This window comes from Micromys minutus, assembly GCF_963924665.1.
Source record: "Micromys minutus genome assembly, chromosome: 21".
Lineage (NCBI taxonomy): Eukaryota > Metazoa > Chordata > Mammalia > Rodentia > Muridae > Micromys > Micromys minutus.
The window spans coordinates 8,590,234-8,611,480 of record NC_137956.1 but is presented as its reverse complement, the minus strand read 5'-3'; the positions used below and the strand labels follow the sequence as shown (position 1 = coordinate 8,611,480).

The following is a 21,247-nucleotide window of genomic DNA, read 5'->3' as shown; positions in this document are numbered from 1 at the left end:
TGATGCTCCTGAGTCAGCCTCCCACTGCTGTCCTAGTTGCTTTTTAGATACAGCCTGGGGGGGGGGGCAGCTCCCAAAGATTAGCTGGACCTGGATGGCTCTGCAGGTGGTAAGCACCACAGCAACTTCCGCTCCTCCACAGATCTGTCCACACACAGGAAACATCAATGCCAGAAGAGATCACATCTCATCCGACAGAAATGGACATCTTTTGAAAGACTGGGTCTTTTAAGACCTCTGGCCAGCTTCCTGTATACATTTCAGTTGAAACTTGTTATAAGAAACTAATTACAACATTTGAAAACCAGGGGACTCATTGAAATACATTCTATAAGACTCCTTTTCAGGCTGAAGAAATGGCTCAGCGGTTAAAAGCACTGATGCTCTTCCAGAGGTTCAGTTCCCAGCAACCACATGGTGGCTCACAGCCATCTGAAATGGGATTCGATGCCCTCTTCTGGTGTGTCTGAAGACAATGGCAGTGTGCTCATATACATAAATAAATAAATGAATCTTAAATTATATATATATATAATGACTCCTTAAATTTTATATATATATATATATATATGTCTCCTTTTCAGAGATTACCTGCTCTCACTATTGATTCAAAGATTCAGTCAGCCTCTCCAAATTGCAAGGCAACAACTGAGAGCCAGGTCAGCCTATATTAAAGACTGATGGAGTGGTGTGAGGATCCTGGGTGATCTGTTGGTCAGAGATAGTCTCTATGGAAGGTATAATACCATCATTACTTCACCCTGCAACATGGTTTCCAAAACCCTGGAAAGGATCCTTTGTCTGCTCAAGTTAGACTCTGACTGACTCTGTCTGGCCACTCCAGCTGTTGACCATCTCTGTCATCTAGAGAATCTCCTCCTAGTAAGCTGTCATGACTGGCACACGGAGATCACAAATGCGTTCTAGTGTTTAAGAACTTATTCCTGGGAAGGTGAGACCCCTGTAGCTTGTGTTCTAAGCTCTAAGTACATGAATTTCCTTGATGCTGGTCTCAACATTACATGGTTTCTATACCATTGTTATTACTTACTACAGAAGATACGACACGTCTGTAACCAGCCAACCTCAGTAAAAACCATAGTGACCATAAAAAAGCTTTTGGTCCCCTTCAGTTCATGGGTGAACTTCAAAACCTCAGAAGTACTTAACACAGGTTAAGTAATATCTGTATCATAACACTGTGAAGCCATTAAAACCATTTGGTAAATCAGACTTAGTGGCTCACAACTGCAATCCTGGCACTCTGGGAGGCTGAAGCAGGATGGCCTTGAGTTTGAAGCATTTTCCTGACCTGCATTAAATAGTTATTAAATTTTTATTACTTTAAAATATGGATATTATGGAGAGGGGGGAGGGGAGAGAGGGAGAGGGGAGAGAGGGGGAGGGGAGAGAGAGGGAGCGGAGAGAGGGGGAGGGGAGAGAGAGAGGGAGGGGAGAGAGGGGGAGGGGAGAGAGGGGGAGGGGAGAGAGGGGGAGGGGAGAGAGAGGGGGAGGGGAGAGAGAGGGGGAGGGGGGAGGGGGGAGGGGAGAGAGGGGGAGGGGAGAGAGGGGGGGAGGGGAGAGAGAGGGGGAGGGGAGAGGGGGGAGGGGAGAGAGGGGGAGGGGAGAGAGGGGGAGGGGAGAGAGGGGGAGGGGAGAGAGGGGAGAGAGGGGGAGGGGAGAGGGGGAGGGGAGAGAGGTAAGAGAGGGGGAGGGGAGAGAGGGGGAGGGAATAGGGGGGAGGGGAGAGAGAGGGGGGAGAGAGGGGGGGAGAGAGAGAGGGAGACAGTGTCTTTGGCTCAGTCTGGTCTCAAATTCCCGATGTTTGTGAGAATAATTCTGAACTGTTGGTCTTCTTGTGCTGCCCCCCCCAACAAGCGCTGGGACTGTGGATTTATGAATCATAAATCATCTGTAGCCAGTTCCAGAGAACCCAACACCTCCTTCTGACCTCCAAAGACACCAGGCATACATGTGGTACACATCCATATATTCAGGCAAAACACTGACACACATTTTAAAAAATGAATTACTAAATAAATCTAAATCTGGCACTGTGGCACGTGTGTTAATAATCCTAATAGTGGGTGGGTGGAGATAGTGGACCCATGAGGCCTGCTGGTCTGTCAGCCAAGCCTAATTGGTGAGTTTCAGCTCAGGAAGACCCTGTCTCAAAAAATAAAGTGGACAGCTCCCAAGGAACACCATTTCCAAGGCTGTTCTCTAGCCTACATGCCTACATACATACATACATACATACATATACATACATACACACACATGCATGCATGCATACATACAGACATAAATACATATATAAACACAAACATACAAATATGAGAAAATTCAAGTAGAAAAAGGGTAAGTAACTGGCTTAAAGGTCACATAGAATGTTAATAGGGAGGGCAGCAGGGCTGGAGAGATGGCTCAGCTCTTTAAGGTTGATTCCCAGCCCCCACATGGCAGCTGACAGCTGTCTACAACTAGAACTCTCTCTTGACCGCCTATGGGCACCAAGCATGGACATAGTATACAGAGATACATGCAGGCAAAACACACACATACATAAAAAGTTAAATAAAAAAGAAAGAAGTCATTGAAGGAGGAAGATGGCAAAACCAGGGTGTGTCCATGCCTTAGTTGCTGTGATACATTGCCACTCTTTCAGGGAAAAGAGGTGAGTCAAACTCAAGGAAGAAAACACTCATAACAACGCTAGATTGTCTGGAACACTGACAAGGTTAAGAGTTGCTTGGAAACTCTAGCAGGATCAGTGGAATTTTTCTTTGTAAAAATTCACTGTTTTAGGTAAGCCAGGGATAGTAAAACAAGCCTTTAATCCTGCTCTTGGAAAGTAGAGGCAGCTGGACTGTCTGACACAAGTTCAAGTCCAGCCCCATCTACACAGTGAGTTCCAGGCTAGCCAGGGCTATACAGCAAGACCTTATCTCAAAACCACCAAAGACTACTGGCAAATAAAAACAAAGTTTACAAATTAATAAGCCAGGTAAATAAAGCATATTGTCTCTCACATATAGAACTAACACCAGTTGATCTGAGAATAGTTACCAGAGATTGGGAAAGGTGGGCAAGAGAGAATGAAAAACAAGTTTGGATTTGTTGAGTGTACTCTACCACTAACATCTTGGTTCTTTCTCTCCCCACCCCCACCCCAGATATCTCTCATTCTTAGAGCCCAGGCTGGACCAGACTTTACTACGTAGCCCAAATTGGTCGCCATCTGGAGACAATCTTCTTGTCTCGGCCTCCAGAGTGTTGGGAGTACAGCCATAAGCCCACCACACCCAGATACTCAGCGCACCCTTTTAAATTTTCTGATTTTGAGAAACAGTTTCAGCTAATGCAGTTCAGGCTAGCCTTATATTCACTCTAGAGCCCAGATGGGCCTTGAATTTGCAGTCCTGTTATAGCTTCCTAAGCAAATGACATTACAGGCTTACTGCAACCAGGCGTAGCAAAGGACTTTTTAAAAAGGCTATCTGACCACAACAAATAAACAGTAATCATTACAGAATAGCTATTTTTCGAGAACCATGCATTTGTCCAAATCATTTTTAAAAAATGTTTATTTTATTTATGTGAGTACCCTGTCACTGGCTTCAGACACACCAGAAAAGGGCATTGGATCCCGTTAGAGATGGTTGTGAGCCACCATGTGGTTGCTGGGAACTGAACTTAGGACCTTTGGAAAAGCAGTCAGTGCCCTTAACCGCTGAGCCATCTCTCCAGCCTCAACCTTTTTTAATAAGAATAAAACAAATCAAAACAACAACAACCCCAAAATGTTAGTGTATGAAGAAAAGAAACTTCAAGGATGATAAGGCTCCAACTCAGTGTCTGGCTTTCAATTTTCCTTTAGCTTTGTAGCTACCATTGAATTGATACAATTCCTTAGTCCCACACAAGGAATGACCAGAAGGCCTGGCACATTTCCAAGACCTGAGTATCAGTGTTAGGATGCTGATTGTATCATCTGGCATACTGCAATCAGTGTCACTGTAGAACAGCCAGTTAATGCTGAAGAAACCTAAGGTCTGACACAACTAAAAGCAAGCCTATCCTTACAGCACTTCAGACAAGTGCTACAGTTTGTTATAATGAGAAAGATATGTTCTCTACAACAAAATGACAACATAATGTCAGGTGATTTTCAAGTTAAAATTGATTTACATTCAACACAGAAGCTACATTCCTCTCTCTCTTTCTCTAAAATTCTAATTCAACTTGTCTTTCTTGCTGAAATTCTTCAAAGATTAAGGAGGAAAATGTGGAAAGCAAGAATTTGTTTAATGGCACTACAAAGAAAGTAAGCTGGGCCTGGTTGTGCACATCTTTAATCCCAGCGTTAGAGGCACAGAGAATCTCTCTGAGTTTGAGGCCAGCCTGGCTTAAAATAGCAAGTTTCAAGCTAGCCACGGCTACAGAGTGAAATTGTTTCTGTTTCTGTTTTTAAAGAAAGTAAGTACTTTAGGTTTCCAGAAGATTACATTTTTAAAATAAGTTCATATTTTCATTGAGGAGAATTTCTCAAAATAAAATATAGGTATTGAAGTCATCTTCCAGAAGTGGAACATGTAGTCACCCTATCTTGGATAATATACATATAAGGTGCTATTTTTAAAGATGAATGTGAATGCACCCCATATTCAAATGCCAATTCTCACCAAGAAGACTTGGATTCTGAAATTGTCTAAAACTGACTCGCAAGCAGAGATTTGTAGACAAAACTATCCTTTGTAGCAACTTCTAACAGTGAAAAGAACTTGCAGTATAAAAATCAGGTTACTTCCAGATGTTAGAATGCATATTAAAGTTTTTTCAATAAGTATTTATGATATAAAATTATAATACATATAGTTTTAAATCATTAAGAAGTTATTAAAAGTTTTAAAATCATTGTTAATTGCAATAAGAGTATAACTCAGTGAAAGCCTACCAAATACAAGGCCCTATATCTGGATTTTTAGCATCACACACACAAAAAAAGGTTGACTGTGGTAATCTTAGTGGTATTTAACTTTCATCCTCTGAATAGTCTTAAATTATCTACAGTGTATCTTTCCCTTTTTCTTCTCCTTCTCCTCCTCCTTTTTCTTCTTCGTTTTTGTTGTTGTTGTTGTTGTTGTTGTCTTTTTTGAGAAAGAAAACTTGCTCTCTATACCAGGCTGGCTTCTAACTCACAAAGATCCACTTGCCTCTCCCTCCCCAGTTCCAGGGCTAAGGTGTATCTTTTATTCTTTTCCGGGGAGGGGGAGATCAGTGCTAGAAATTGAGCTTAGGGCTTCACATGTGGTAGCAAACACCTGGACCCTGAGCTTTCTCTCCATCTCTTTAATGTGCTGTACTTTGTGACAGGGTCTCACCGGGTTGCCCAGCATGACTTGAACGGCCTCAGCTTGTCAAGTGGCTAGAACTACAGGCCTCGGTCAGCCTTTGCTATGTCACAAATTTGAGGGTAATCTGGAATACATAAGACTCTGTTTTAAAAGAAAGGAAGAACTGAGTAGACGGCTCAGTGATTAAGAGGCGCTCTTCCAGAGGACTTGGGTTCAACTCCCAGCAACCTCATGGCTGTTCACAAATGTCTGTAACTCTTATTCCAGGAAATCTGAAACTCTCACATAGACATATGTGCAGGCAAAACAACAATGTACATAAAAAGAAATATACTCATTAAAAGAGGGAGAAATTGTGCGAATGTGTCACTGGTGGAAATGAGGAGGGAGAATAATGTGTACCAGCAAGGACAGAAAGAAAGTAAGAGGAGATGTACAATGCTGAGGAAACACAGCAGGAAACATAGCATGAAAGGCAACACACAACTAACCACATCTTCACAAAGCCTGGATTTAAAGGTATGTTTCATGCCATCAGTTTCTGCTTGTGTAGATTTTCCCAAAGCTTTGTTTTTTAACTTCAAGATGATTCTCTAGGATAATATATCTAGTAGTAGTGTCTTGGATAAGTGAAAAACATTTTCACTTCACTCAAAGATCAGAAGTAGTAGAACTCAATCACCATCATTTTTGGTGATCTATTCATAGATGACATTGATTGAAGGTGATTGTTCATTTTGCCTACCCAGCACTATCCCTTCTGATGGGAAATGGCTCTCAGCCATCCCATAAAGTCATGGTGGGACTATCAGTAATAATGCCTGTCCTCTGTCAAGCCTCCAGGCAAGCATAAACTTGATCACTCATGGTATTCCTCCCACACTGCCAACGGGGTATTGTGAAAGGGCACATGACTCCAAGAAAGGGCAAGAACTCTATCAGGCTTTCTTCCTCCAGGCCCAGAGCTGTACAACCATGTGATCTGAAGATGTTACTCTCTAGTCACTCTGAAACCAGCTGTCCTAACAATGAAAACAATGACAAAAGGCACATGAGACCAAGTGATACACAGTCTCAAAGATATACCTGAACCTTAATTCAAGATATGCTTAAACTTCAGGCCACACAGCAATTAAATCCCTTTCTGGCTTTGAATAGGTTTTCTCTTTCTTCCAACTAAATGAACTGTGTATGGCTAAAGAGACAGCTCAGAGGTTAAGAGTTCTTATTGCTCTTGCAGAGGACTTAAGTTCAGTTCCCAGCACCTAAATCAAGTGGCTCCAGTTCCAGGGAATCCAATGCCCTCTAACATCTAAGACAATTTGTGCGTACACTGTTCACATAAACTCATGTAGAGGTGCGTGCGCTCACACACACAAATAAATAAATAAAAAGGAATAAGTAAATATTTAAATCGGTTCTAGCTGATTAACTGCTTAACTCTGTCAAAGAAAAATATGGTAATTTATTGTGTTAGAATGGCTCAGCAGTTATGAGCACTGTCTGCTCTTCCAGAGATCCTGAGTTCAATTCCCAGCAACCACATGGTGGCTCACAACCATCTATAATATGACCTGATGTCCTCTTCTGGCATGCAGATATACATGCAGATAGAGCACTCATACACATAAAATAAACAAATAAATCTTTAAAAAGAAAGAGAATTATCATTTATGGACTACCAAGGCTTTAATTTATATACTACAACTAATCTGATATCATAACCTGAGATATTCCATTATATAAATATAAACTTTAATGTTTACAATAGAATTCACTTAAAATAATATACATTTATTTTAAGCGCTAATAAGCTAACAGCTACTAAGCTAAGATGTTACAAACTTCTGTTTAATTTTTTTTAAATTACTACTAAGTTATTTATCTGCGTGAATGCACATATGCACATGCTACAAAGTGCACATCTTGTGAGATTCAGTTCTCTATTCTACCACCTAGGTCCTGGGGATTGAGCTTAGGTTGTGAGCTCAGTGGCAAGCACCTTTACCCACTGAACTATCTTCCTGGCCAAACTACTATTCGTGATGTTTAATACTCCATCGTGCTTCCAGATTAACTGTATTTTTCAAGTTCTATCCCTCTTAAATGTATAGCCTCTTTCCTGGTCTGATCATTCTATTCTGAAAATATTCTAGTTTTCGTATACATTTGTCAAGACACAAATCATAGCAGAGCATGGTAGCTCATATGTGTAATTTCAAAATTTAGGAAAAAGCTGAGGCAGAAGGATTCCCAGGAGTTTGAGGCCAGTTTAGACAGGTAAGTTCAGAGCAGTCTGGGCTGCAGAGTAAGAAAATCCTAGAGTCATCTCTCTCTCTCTCTCTCTCTCTCTCTCTGTGTGTGTGTGTGTGTGTGTGTGTGTGTGTGTGTGCACGTGCATGTTTTCTTCATTGCTCCTCTAGTTTCACCTTATTTCAAAAGGTAAGATTTGAACAAGTGGTCCAGGAGCGGCAAGTTTTGCTAGTGTTAGAACACCTTTGTAATCTTTAAGCAACTGGACTTTCACGATTTCAGAGATGGTGACAAATTTTCAAGAGCAACTCATAATCACTTTGCTTTGCTGAAGCAATTCAGAGAATTATTCTGAGTAATTTTCCACTTGCAGTCTCTAGGAACAGCTTCCGGTTTCCTAGGTGGAGCTCCTTTTTCTCATCCTTTATCTTATCCTTCACAGAGACTTGTCTCTCGGGTTTATTCCCTGTTTAAACACCTTCTTTCTGTGCTACCTCAGTCTACCAGACTTCCACAATTCTCATTTCATTTCCTGACACAGCTTTCCTTTTGGTCTCCCTGGCTCCCAACTCTCCTCTCTCTGATTCTTTTTCTTCAATATGCCTTGTTATGTATTTACTTCTTTCATCACCTTCTTACAGTTTCCTTTTGAATTTTTCTTGGATAGGGTCTTGTTACATAGCGCAAGCCATCCTTGAACTTATGGTAATCCTTTGCCTTTCAAGTGATCACAGGGCTGCACCAGTACACGTGACCCATGTCATTATTTTCATCCAAACCTCCTCCTGTTCAATATTCATTCACTCGATTATTTAACAAACAGGAGCTAAACAAAACAGCATCTCAGAGGCTTTTAATAGTATGCCAGTGCTAAGACACATTCAACATTGACATGTATCTAGGTCACTGAGGCATAGAAAAAAAGATGTAGCTGTGGTTCAGAATCTGAACAGCTGGATGTCACATGAAATCAGAACTGGTAAAGAAGTAAAATATGAAACCCAAGGGAAAGGATGCTGAGATTCCTAACTCGTGAAACTGGAAGAAAAATGCCACTGGCAGGTATAGGGACATTAGAGGGAACCAGGCATGGAGGGAGCATGGCTGAAGGATGTACTTGCCAGCTCCAGATCAGAACACACAATCCCATAGCGGATTTCAACAGCAAAATACCAGAATCCCCAGGAATGGCGTTTTGACAGACAATGCTATTGAATATCAAACTGAACTTCACCAGCAAACAGATGCACACACACACACACACACACACACACACACACACGCACACGCACACGCACGTGCACAGAGAGACAGACAGACACAGACACATATGTGCACTCAGGTGTATCCAGGTTAAATGGCTTCAGTAGGTACATAAGAAGATGTGGAAAAGGCAAATATTGCAGTAAATATGCCATCTACCGCCCTACAAAGCTGCTTTCCTCTGGGAGAATTTTAATGGTTTTAGAGATTCAGTCTCATTTTTTTTTTTCTTTCCTACAATACTTAGCATCTTCACTCATCACCAGAAAGTCTAATCAAACAGCTTTAGGAACCCTTGTCTATTCTCTAGCACCCATGTGCTATCAATAATATATATGGACTATTAATGTGCAATCAAATTGCAGGTGTTCCAGGTCTCATTGATAAACTTTGTTCCACATGTTCGAACCTCTCAAGTTATTAAAAGCATCAACAGATGAGCTTACCAAATAGATATTCACTGTCAAGACTAGTAACTCTCTCCAGAGTTTTTAGGTAGACCTTAAATCACACAACCCTGTAACTATACTAAGACCACTAAGCCAGATATTCTATTTGTGAATTTAAAGTAACTCGGTGATGTTGTTATTTAAAAAAAAAAAAAGGATCTTTAGCAACCCTACCCAAAAATCAACAAATATGTTTTAACCAAAATGTTAGTCTCAAGAAACATTATATCCAGGCACCTGTTAGTCTCAAGAAACATTATTAAGAAAATAAACTGAGCAGCCCCATGCCCTTCACTGTAATAGGAGCTGATCTATATCACACATCAAAATCTGCCTTAAAAGTCTGATGACAACTTTTAAAATGGAATATGCTGAATATCATAATTATGGCATGTCAGTAACATGTTTTTCCTTGTAATCAATCTATCCACAACTTTCTTCTTTACAATCGTCAGCAAGGGACAGATACTTGCATTATACAGACGTTTCGTCTAATGGTTTCCTTCCTTCTCCTAATACTTACTACTCTGCCCTCTAGACTCATTCCAACCTTTGCCATATCCAGAGACATCACCTATGTCCTGCTAAAACATCTGCCTGCCTGTTGTTAAGGTAACAACCGGTCATTTATGCCCTTGGAGATTCAAAGTGGGTCAAGAATATAATAAGCAGACTGTGAGTCCTCTGAGGAAAGGACTATGACTTGCCCACTGTTAGAAACTCTAAACACCAGGGTGCTTAGTATACAGGACACTCAATAAATATTCCTTCCTGTCATTAAACTAAGGCCCATTCACAGATCATTCCACAAATAACTACAGAGGCACATCTGAATTTAGGAAAAAGCCCCTTAAGTCCCAACTTCAGTTTCAGTGACTAAATTTGTCTGTATCTAGGAAGACTATAAGATGAATTCTGTTACCCATAAGGCTGTGATGGAAACTCAAAACTTTATAATTTAAAAATGACAACACCTTCCCCGTTTTTTTCCCTACAAAATAACTTATGGGGGTAAAAACATCTAAAAGTCCAGGGACTTACCACCCAATTTCTGCTTATCGGCCTATAATTAGTAGGTCCAAGGTAGACTGATGACAGGGGCCTGGTAGGGGGTCAGACAGGACAGAACAATGTAACAATGTGACAGCTCTTCACAGGGACATAATTGATACTTGTATCTACTTCATATATTAATTTCAATGATTAAATGAAAGTCTTATAGACTTGCCATGCCAAGAAATTACTAGGTTTAGAGAAATGTTCTAACTGTACACTTCTTAAATCTAGGGCTAGAAAGAAAGTCCCAGGTTCATGCAAGCTCTTTGTTTCATGGCTGGAAGAAATTAATCATATACCTCATATTTGCTTTTAAAAAAGTCAGAGGTCGCAGAATGTTTTTTTACAACTCATTAAATTAAACCTCACAGCAGCTTGTAAGGAAGGTCAAGAGGACAAATAAAATTAATTCTATTTACAAGTAAGAAACCTGAACCAGAGAGGTTTTGTAGTTTGCCAAAAGACACACAGTTGTTGGAAAGGTCAGGATCAGATGAAGGTAGGTATCTGGATACCCCATCCAGATTTCTTTCCTCAAGGCCGCAATTTGGGCTCTGGGCTTACTGATGTCACGTGTGCAAGGAATGATTCTAAACTGCTGAAAGAAGAGTCCAGAAAGCTGGGGCTATCTATTTATAGCTCAGTGGTAAAGGGTTTACCTAGTATGCATGAGGCCTTACATTCAATCTCCATGCCAGAGAGAGAGACAAAGGCAGAGACAGAAAGATAGATTCTGGTAAATTTTTGAAAACGTGAACTTGAAAAGTTAAGGCAATTCTGTTGAGTGGAATTAAAGATAATTTTAATAATCATTAGCTGGCAAAAGACTTATGGAAACCATAAGATACCACGAATACATACACCACACACTGCCTGCCCAACACAGATTTTCTGAACTGTCTCTCCAAAGATATGCCATTCAGGGATTTCCAGACCTTGAAAATATGGGCGTCGGTTTAAGACTGAAAAGGCTGCCACTTCCCCTAAACGAAGACCAAAAGGGAAAGGCTCGCCGGAAAGGAGGGTGAGGACACAGAGCTAACAAGGCTCTCGGGGATAACGCGCAGGTTGCTAAACTCCCAGCCACCGACGAGCCTAAGAATAAGCTCGCCATCTCCGGGCTGCATCTTCCCATAGGCTCCGCACCCCAGGGCAATGGCGAGGACCCCGCAGCTAAAGGTGAAAGCGGACTGGCCACATCTGCAGAATCCGAAATCTTCTCCCCAAGAGGCTGCCTGGCGCATACCGGCACAGGACATTATTTTAAGCACGAGCCCGGGGGAGAGCGGCCGGAGCATCTATCTGCCCAAGAGCATCCATCCCATCCGAAATGAGATCGGGAGGCAGAGCAGGGAGGTACAGCGGGGCAGGGGAAGGGTGCAGCCAGATAGGGAGGTGCAGCCGGGTAGGGAGGTGCACAGTCCGGTGGAACCCGCCAGTCCTACAACCACGGTCCCGGGAGCTCGACCCCTCCCCAGGCCACGGTCCCCGCGGCGCGCGTTACCTTGGTGTAGAGCTCGGACGCTGCCATGGCTGGCCCAGAGCCGACGCCCCCCGCCTGGGCGGAGGCCGCAGCTCGCGTGGCGGCCGCCCGCGCGGGTGAAACGGCGGCGGGCGGGGAGCAGGGGAAGGGCCGGGCCGGGCAGGGCGGGCCAAGCTGGCGGGCGGGCCCGGGCGGGGCGGGGCGCGTCAGGCGCTAGCGGCGGGCGGGAGCCTGACAGTCATCACCTCCGGGGTTCGCCGGCCGCGTGAGCCCGAGGCGCGTGCTCAGGGGCTGGGGGACTCGGGGTAGCAGCCGCGGCCGCCTCAGTCTCCCCAGCCGCCTGCTCCGCACACACGGCCTTTGCGGTCTCCTCGGCAGCCTCGCGTCCTCAGCCCCCGCCGGCTCCCTCAGTTTCCTCAGCCGCTTCGCCTCCTCAGAGGCCTGGTCTCCGTAGCCTCCCCTGTGTCAGCGGCGCGCGGTGCAGCCGCCGCCGCCGCCGCCGCCGCCGCCCTGTGCATTGTGGGAGCGGGAGGAGGCTGCGCTCGAGCGCGGCCACCGCGATCGCTCGCGTCTCTCTCGGGCTCACGCTGCCTCCCATCGGCGGCGGGCACCGAGCATCCTCAGCCCACGCGGCTGACATCCCAAACCGGCTCTGGCGGAGCGCCCCCGGTGTGCGCAACGTGGGGCAGTGTGGGAGCGCATCCCGCGCGAGGCAGGGACTTAGAGCCGGCAGCCTCGAGGCTGCTCCTCCTGGTCCCGCGCTTTGTAGGGAGAGGACTTGAGGTCGGGGAGGGTCCTTGCTCAGTGCAGGGCGGGGACGCTGCACCACCCGGAATTTGAAGGATGCCCAAGGTCACTCTGGACTTGGGTTGCAAGAACATAGGATGGGCTCTAACACAGAGAAACTCAAATGAACCTGAAAACAAGATGGCCCTGGGGAACTGCCACCTTAGACCTGTGCGTTTGCATAGGTTCGCCACCATTGAGAACAAGACCTTTGTTCTGATTTTAGACTTGACAGCATCTGAAAATGGCAGCCTACTGAGAGAAACTCAAGTGCTTGCAACCTTGACTCAGTCTATTCCGCGCCCTTACACAAGCACAGGAATAAGGTCTTTTCATCCCAGCCTTCCATGTTCTCTCCAGCCACATTTTCACACTCACTTGAAATAATCTTTTAAAATTTCAGCTTTTTAAAATGTGTCCATCTTTCTTCTTTAAACTCTTAAGTTGTGACCCATGCCTATTATGGGAAACTGGGACCAGTTTTATTGTTTGGCCCGTTGGGTTTTGAGACTGGTCTCACTAAGCAGCCCAGGTTTTCTTCAAACTTTCCATCCTCCTGCCTCTACTTTCGAAATCCTGAAATTTTAGAGACGAAGTAATTCTGAGACCAGTCTAATGGAAGTCAGTGCACAAGCCTGGCTCCCTGGTTATGTCTGAACTTGAGGAGTGGGTGTTTGAAGGAAGAGTATTCACGTTGATGTTTCTGGATACCATTCTTTCTTTATCTGCCTGTGAAAGGGGCCAAAATGTACCTTTGACCAGCAGAGCATCCAAGAGCTCCCATCTCTTATACGTCCTTCATGCCTGCAGAAGGTGCCTGTTTCCTTACCCTCCAGATATTAGCTACGCAGGGGGTGGGGGGCCACCAAAACACCCAAATCAAAACCCTGAGAGTTCTTAAGAAAGTGACTTTTATGTACATGAACAGAAAGAAAATTGGAATGGTTCTTTCATAATTTTCAAAGACATACATTCAACCACACAGAAGAGCAAGAGATGAGTAGTAGGAGAAAAGGACTTTTTTCTTTTTTTGGTGGTTAAGTCTCTTTATGTAGCTGACCTGGAACAACCTGGAACTGTCCCCCTTGAGTCCCAGAGTGCTGAAATTGCAGATGCATGTCACCACATACACCGGGGAAATGTGTTTCTTGCTTCAAACAAGAACAGCCTTTAAACAAAATGCACCTAACCAACTATGTAGAGAGGGGTATTCTGATGGTGGGCTCTTTTATCTAATGCATACATATTTATACCCTAAAGCACTCTGTTATTACAAAGGTCTGAAAACCAGGAGTAGGGTCCAACTCCAGAAGTTGGTATTAGGCATTATATATTTTATTGTAAATTGATAACATTTTCATCGTTGCTTTATAAATCAAGGACATTTTCTTGTAAGTTTATTTTTTTCAAATGAAAACACTAAATTTAAGTGGGGGGAAAAAACCTTTTCCTCCAAAGTTCAGGTGCCCCTTGACTTTCTTTTTTTTTAACTTAAAAGTCATATCTAGAAAACCAAGTATAAATTAGAAATACTTTTAATTTGAGGTGCACTTAATGACCCTAACCTACTGAACAGCAGTGGCATAGCTTAGCCTTACCTACCTTGAACCTGCTCAGAACAATTAAATTGGCCTATTGGACAGAGTCATCTAACAAAAAGTCTAGCTAGTGATAGTGGCGAATAACTTATTTTATTGCATACTTGTGCAAAGAAAATGCTGGCAACACAGAGGTGTAAAGTATCTGTCATTTACCTTGACAAATTTGCATAGCTGACTGGGCGCTACAGCTGATTGCCACTATCCAGAGAGGTTGAAAACAATTGTTAAGACAATTAGCTGCAAATTCAGTTCATGTGGGTTCAGTTCCCAGCACCCATGTGGTAGCTAATAATTGTCTGTGACTCAGTTATAAGGAATTTGATGCCCTCTTCTGGACTCCATGGATACCAGGCACACAGACATATATGCAAGTAAAACGCTCATGCACATAAAATAACTAAGTATAAAGATCATTCCAAAACTCTTGGACTGGGGTTGTAGCTAATGTTACAATATTTGCTGAGCCCTGGGTGAGACCTTGGGTTCTACTCCAAAGATGGGTTAGAAGAGAAAAAAGAGAGAGTACGTTTTCTACTGAATATATGACATTTCTATACCATTGTAAAATTAAAAAACAAAAACAAAAGCAAAAAAAGAAAACAAAACAAAAAAAATCCTGAACTATTCCAAGTCAAGGACTCTATCCCTATTTACATATATATGCATATATATGTACATCCATATGTATTTGTGAATCCTACTGTTATCAATGACTGTTCAGAGATACAGCATACATTATTCTACATACCAAGGATTACTGTGAAAACACCATAAACACTTATAGGTTTGGATTCTTATTGGGGAGATTGAAAAGTGCGGAGGTGTTAAGTGTATGCATTCACTTGCTCAAGTAATATAAATACTACAAAAGGTGCTTCAACAATAGGCATGTATCATCCCAGTTCTGGAACTGGAAATCCCAGAGCAAGGTCTCAGAACATGGGTCCTTCTGAAGACTACAAGAGACAGTGTATTCCATGTCACTTGGAATTCCATGGTTTCTGGAATTTTGTTCACAAACTTTTTCTTTTTCTTTTCTTTTTTTTCTTTTTTTTCTATTTTTTTTTTTTTTTTTTTGTTTTTTTTTTTTTTTTTTTTGTCTAGACCCAGACCCTTGTTATATAGAGAGGCTGGCTGGCTTGGAACTCATCCTTGCACCCCAGCCTCCCAGTGCTGGGATTACTGGAGTGTACCACTCAATATTGTCTTACAAAATAATGAGCCTAGTTCTATAGGCATGGCCTGATTCTAGCAGCAGAAACAAAGTGCTAGTTACTAGTTATTGAAAGTTAGTCAGTGTTCACATTTATCCTAATTTATGATGTTTCTGAAGGCTGGGTCCTGGGCACAGGGCAAGTTTGGGTGCGTGAAGCAGTCCTGATCAACCACCCCTGATAGAAGGACAGACAGGGATGGGACGCTGGTGCAGAAAAGCACCTCTCTATATTTTTATACTATAATCCTAGCTCTGAGGAGGCACTGGCAGAAGCAGGTGGGTCCAAGGCCAGGTAGGGCTGCATATTTCGACCCTGCCTAAAGGGGTAGAAGAGTCAAGCTGTAAGTTGTGGTTTGGTTTGGCTTTGGAGCATTTCCTTTTGAGCACATTTTCCAGGCTCATCTTGTATTTATCCCCTCTTCCACTTCCCCAAGATGTCTGAGTTCCTTTATTAAGAATGTGTGGCTTGTTGCTATTGTAGTATTTAGCTTCTAGACTCTTAGCTACAGCAAAAGAAAGTAAGTTTGTATCCTAATTGGTTTACTTGCCTATAAATACCTTTAAATGTAGCTTACCTGTATCTATGTAAAGTCAATGTGAACCATAAGTTCACATTGTATGACTTCTCAATTTATTACTACACAGATGATCCTATCCAATTTGTCTTCCTTCTTATAAACCTCATTCAAATAGTGAGAAGCCCACACTTTGATTATTTATATAAAGCCTCCGTTTGTAGCCTAGACTGTCTTCCAATTCATAGCAATTCTGCTGTAGCTTGCCTCCTATTAGGATTATAGGCATTTGCTAATATGTTCCCCTTGGCCCTCTTTTTAACTTTCATTGGTTGGTTGGTTGATTACTAGACACAAGTGAAGGTCAGATGACAACTTGAGGGAAATGGATCTCTCTTCCACCATGTGGGTCCTTGGGATGGAATTCAGGTCATCAGGCTTGGCAGTGAGCATCTTTACCCACTGAGCCATCTCACCGGTTCCTACAACACTCTTTCTCTCTCTCTCTCTCTCTCTCTCCCTCTCATTCTTATGTATATCGTTGTTAAACAAAGTAAGTGAAAAAGTGTGCTGGAGAGCCAGGCAGTATATGCCTATAATCTGAGTACGTGATAGAGATGGGAAGGATCAGGAGTTGTAGGCCATGAGCTGCATGGGAACTTGGAGTGGGGGCATGGCTGGGGGTGTAGCTCAGTTGGTAGAGTGCATATCTGGCATTCTTGAAGCCCTGGGTCTGATTCCCAGCACTATACTGACTGGTGATTTGGTGTGACTGTATTATAATCATTGAAATTATTTTGGTTTTGGTTGGGTGGTTGGTGCGGTTGGTTAGAGACAAGATCTCTTATAGTGTAGACTGGCTTCAAACTTACTACGTAGATGAAGATGGTCTTGAACTCCTGATTCTTTTGCCAACTCCACCTCCTCAGTGCTGAGATTCCAGGTGTCTGCCTCCATCACTAGCTCCAACTCACTATTATCAATCACCCCATAGACAACATTGCTGTACTGTGAACATAAGTGCACAAGACTTTGTAGCTACCTAGAACTTCCTTTTGCTGAATGCACAGCAACAAGAGTTGAGTAACTTTTGAGATGAGGAGCAGTTACATTGAAGTCAGGCTCCAAACTTTTGTTGGCAGGAGCTATAGTGGCAGAAGCTCAGCTGCTTTTCCCACTAAGAAGCAGCTGGTGAAGCATGCTTATGGGCTGTTCCTAGGCTGACACTAAGCGTGGGTCTCCAGCCTTTCTAATAGTTTCGTAAGTCATCTGATAAATCCTTTTCACTGCTTAAATGACTCTGAATGTTATCCTTGTGATTAAGAGCTGTGACCATTTAGAGTGATACAGCAGAGACTGAATGGAAGTGGCCACACTCTCAAGAGCAGTTTCTTTCAGAAAATATGTATTAGGTACGCACTATGGCCAGGCATTGGGCCAAGTGCTGGGGGAAAATAATAAGCATTCTGACTGTAAGGTCAACTGAGGGACGTTTCTTCAGTGCACTGTGATTAAGTGGTAAGACAGTGTGATGTGGAAATCAGTTGTCTCAGAATGAAAGAATGAACGCAACGTGGGGGAGGAACACAGTTCCCACAGATGAGTTAAATGCTACAGCAAATGTAAGAACAGGGACCCCCCCAGCTAAGAAAACCAGGTTAGGAAAAGATATTTATTATACATAGAACTCAAATATTTTTAAGATTTCTTTTCATTTGTGTGTATCTGTGTATGTATGTATGTTTGTTTGTATGTATGTTTGTATGTATACTCTGTGGGTGCTGGTGTATGGGGGAACCAGAAGAGGGTACCAGATCCCCTATATCTGGAGTTACAGGCAGCTGTAAGCCTCCTAACTTGGGTGCTGGGAACCAAACTTGGGCTCACTAGAAGAGCTGCAAAGGCTGATAACTGCTGAGCAGCCATTCCAGACCCTCTTAAAAACAAAACAACAAACAAAAACAAAGAACCCTGAAAGATTGCCTGGCAGCCACAGAACCCAGAAAATGGTGGATTCAGCTCAGGACAGCAGCCAACTCTGACATGACAACTGAGATGATAAATAAATTTGGAAGCAAACATCCAGGAGAGAGTTTTCTAGAGCAAAGAGATAGTATAGGTACTTGATATGCACTAAACTAAAATAATTCTAGCTAGAATCTAGACCAAAATTACAAGGAAAGAAAAACCCTGGAAATGCCCAGGAAAAAAAGGCAGCGGTGGCACATGTCTTTAATCCCAGCATTGGAGAGGCAGAGGAGGCAGATGGATTTCTAGGAGTTCAAGGCCAGCCTGGTCTACAGAGCAAGTTACAGGATAGCCAGGACTACCCAGATAATTCCTGTCTGGGAGAAAAAAAAAAAAAAAAAAAAAAAAAAAAAACTAAGTAAAATAAAATTAAGAAGCTCACAAGGAAATGTAGTCTGTGATCTGCAGTGAACCATATCAATGAGAGGTAAAGAAACTGCTAGTGATTGCAGACTATGATGAAACAATCACCATCTGTGATGGTGGACCTATAAATGATGGCAAAAACCGAGAGTCAGAGGGGAAAACAAAGACGTTGATTGTGAGCCAGGTGTGTGGCTCGTGCCTATAATCTCAGCAACGAGGAAGTTAAGGCAGGGGAGTTGCTGAAAGTTTTGAAAGCAGCCTGAGCTACATAAGGAGTTGTAGGTCAGCCTGGGCTATATAACAAAACCTGCTTCATAAGTCAGCGGACAGGGCTGGAGATGCACAGTCTCGAGTATGATCGTTAGCATCACAGAATCAGGTGTGGTAAAACAAGCCTCTAATCCCTGTACTTGAGAGAAGGCAGGAAGGATCAGATTCTGTTGAGTCAGATTAGGAAGATGGCTGAGTTGTAAAGTGCCTACTACACAAGCATGAAGACCTGTTATGGATCCAGAGCATGCATATAAAAAGTCAGATGTGGTGGCATATGTTGTCCTTGTGCTGGGGAGGGGCGGGATTGACAAAGGTACACTGATCCTGGGAACTCATTGGCTACCCAATCTAGCAGGTGATAAACTCCAGGTTCAGAGAGTCTCAAAAACAAGACAAATGATAGGAGACTTTTGGCTTTTGTATGCCATCCTAGGATACATAGGACGTTCAAGATAAGCTTTGGGATACATGAGACTGTCTCAAAAAAATGTTAATCTTGCTATTATACACAGTAGAGAATTAAGAAATACTGTCCATGGTAAATTAAATTGATTATTCAAAAAAGAGTGAAATTCCACCACCAAGCATAGCAAAGAAGTTTGTAAAAGAATCAAAGGCAGTGACAGTATGCCAGACATGGATGTGCCCAAGTGCAGTTGCGGTGGTTGTCTGTATAATTTATTACCACTAGTGCTGGGGGTGCTGTGGTCCACATGCAGAGGTTGGAGGACAACTTTATAGTCAGTCCTATCCATCTATGTTTATGTGGATATGGCAAACTTACAGGACAAGCACCTGTACTTGCTGGGCAAGCTCGCTGCCCCTAGATTTAAAAACATTGATGGAATTAATTAATTTTGAGGAAAGGTATCACTATGTAGGCCTGGTTTGCCCCAAACCTGGGGGCCACCATTTGCCTCTGCTTCTTGAGGACTGGGGTTACAGGTGTACACCACTGCAACTGGCAGTTACAAAACCAAGACAGAGGATTCTCAGATTTGAAGCTAGCTGAGATCCAGTTGGAGGAGGAAGTGATGGTGGTGACAGAAGAAGAGACATTTTGACATTTTGGTGCCCCAACTTGTGGCAGGACCCCAGAGAAATCACTCTAGCTACAGACAAACTGAGAAGCCAAATGTTTTTTAAAAACAAAATCCCAATAATTTGGTTTTACCAAATGGAGACTAGGGAGCTGGGTTGAAAGCCTACTAACTCAGGCAGAGAAAGCAGCTAGCTGACCTTCTTCAACCCATGTCACAGAAAAAAAAAAAAAAAAAAAAAAAAAAAAAAAAAAAAGCCAGTTCTCCTCCGCACTGTCTTTAAAAAACCCCTTCCAACTGAATGTTCCCCCTACTTCCGGTGTGTCTCTCTATCCAACCTCCTGACTTCCTGTTTTTGTCCTGTGTTCATTCCCTGACAAGGAGTTGCTTGGCCCACCTCTTAATCTATGAATGACTTTACTCAGTCTTGTTTACAATAACCAGAAAACTCTTGGATTAAAGATGTGTGCTAGGGCTGAGCCACACTACAACTGGAAACAGGTTTCTCCAGTATGCAACCTCACAGTGTCATCAAATACCCCAGCAACACTTGTTTTTGTGTTGTGACCTACTTCATGGCAGGCAGGAAGAGACCTAAAACCCGATTAGAATCTCCCAAAATATGTCCTTAGCAACCCACTGCTTCCATAATGGTTAACCTTTATTTCCATCTCCTCCCAACGGTCAATTGGATTATGAATCAGGGATTAATCTACTAGGTAAGAGCTCATGATCAAAAGCTCCTCCTCTGAACACTGCACACAGTAACATTTCCCACCCAAATTCTAGAGGTTATGAGATTCACACTTTAAAACCCAGTGTTGCCAGGTACGGAGTCATTTTACTACTCAGCATCCTGAAGTATATTACTTGAGCCCAAGACTGAAGAAAAGCCTGGGCAACGTAAAATCCCTGTCGAAACCACTGAAGCTTCTGTAGTAATGGACATGGAAGGGGGCTGGGGCAGTAGTAGCTAGTAGCTAGAGTAGTGATGTCAAGCATTCTGGCTCATGCCTTCAATCCTAACATTCAGAAGGCTGAGCAGAAGGGTTGTTTTGTCTTGAATGCAACCTGGACTAGAGTAATTCTGAAACCAGCCTGGGCAAGAGAGCCTGCTTCAAACAATAAGGCCTTGGGTGTGATACAATAAATAAGGCTATTTTGTGTGTGTTGCTTACCACTTCCCACCAAGGGGAAAATGAGGATAACTTTAGGGATCTTGAAAACCTGAGATTGGGGGGGGGGGGGGGGAGCTGGAGAGATGACTCAGTGGTTGAGCATTGACTATTTTTCCAGAGGTCCTGAGTTCAAATCCCAGAAACCATATGATGGCTCACAACCATCTGTAATGAGATCTGATCCCTCTTCTGGTGTGTAGAAGACAGCTACAGTGTACTCATATATAATAAATATTTAAAAAACAACCTGAGATGGCAGAACCATGCTGGTATTTAGTGTGAGTGTAGAGGGCCAAATTTTAAGGAAAAAGTAACAGCTTTGCTTATCTGTTTTCAACCATCATTACACAGGCTTGCCTTTCTCCAATCCTTGCCTTTATGAG

The 21,247-nt window shown here is 43.0% G+C and overlaps 1 protein-coding gene across 1 annotated transcript in view; it reads right to left on the bottom strand.

Annotated features, from left to right (window-relative positions):
• Positions 1–11,505, bottom strand: part of MYO5A (myosin VA) — a gene marked incomplete at its 5' end in the record, with an annotated part of 144,462 nt that extends 132,957 nt beyond the window's left edge. The window contains one exon of the mRNA XM_080934342.1: positions 11,422–11,505. Within this exon, the coding sequence (XP_080790468.1) occupies positions 11,422–11,505 (84 nt within the window). The remainder of the gene's footprint in view (positions 1–11,421) is intronic.
• Between the last annotated feature and the right edge of the window lie 9,742 nt (positions 11,506–21,247).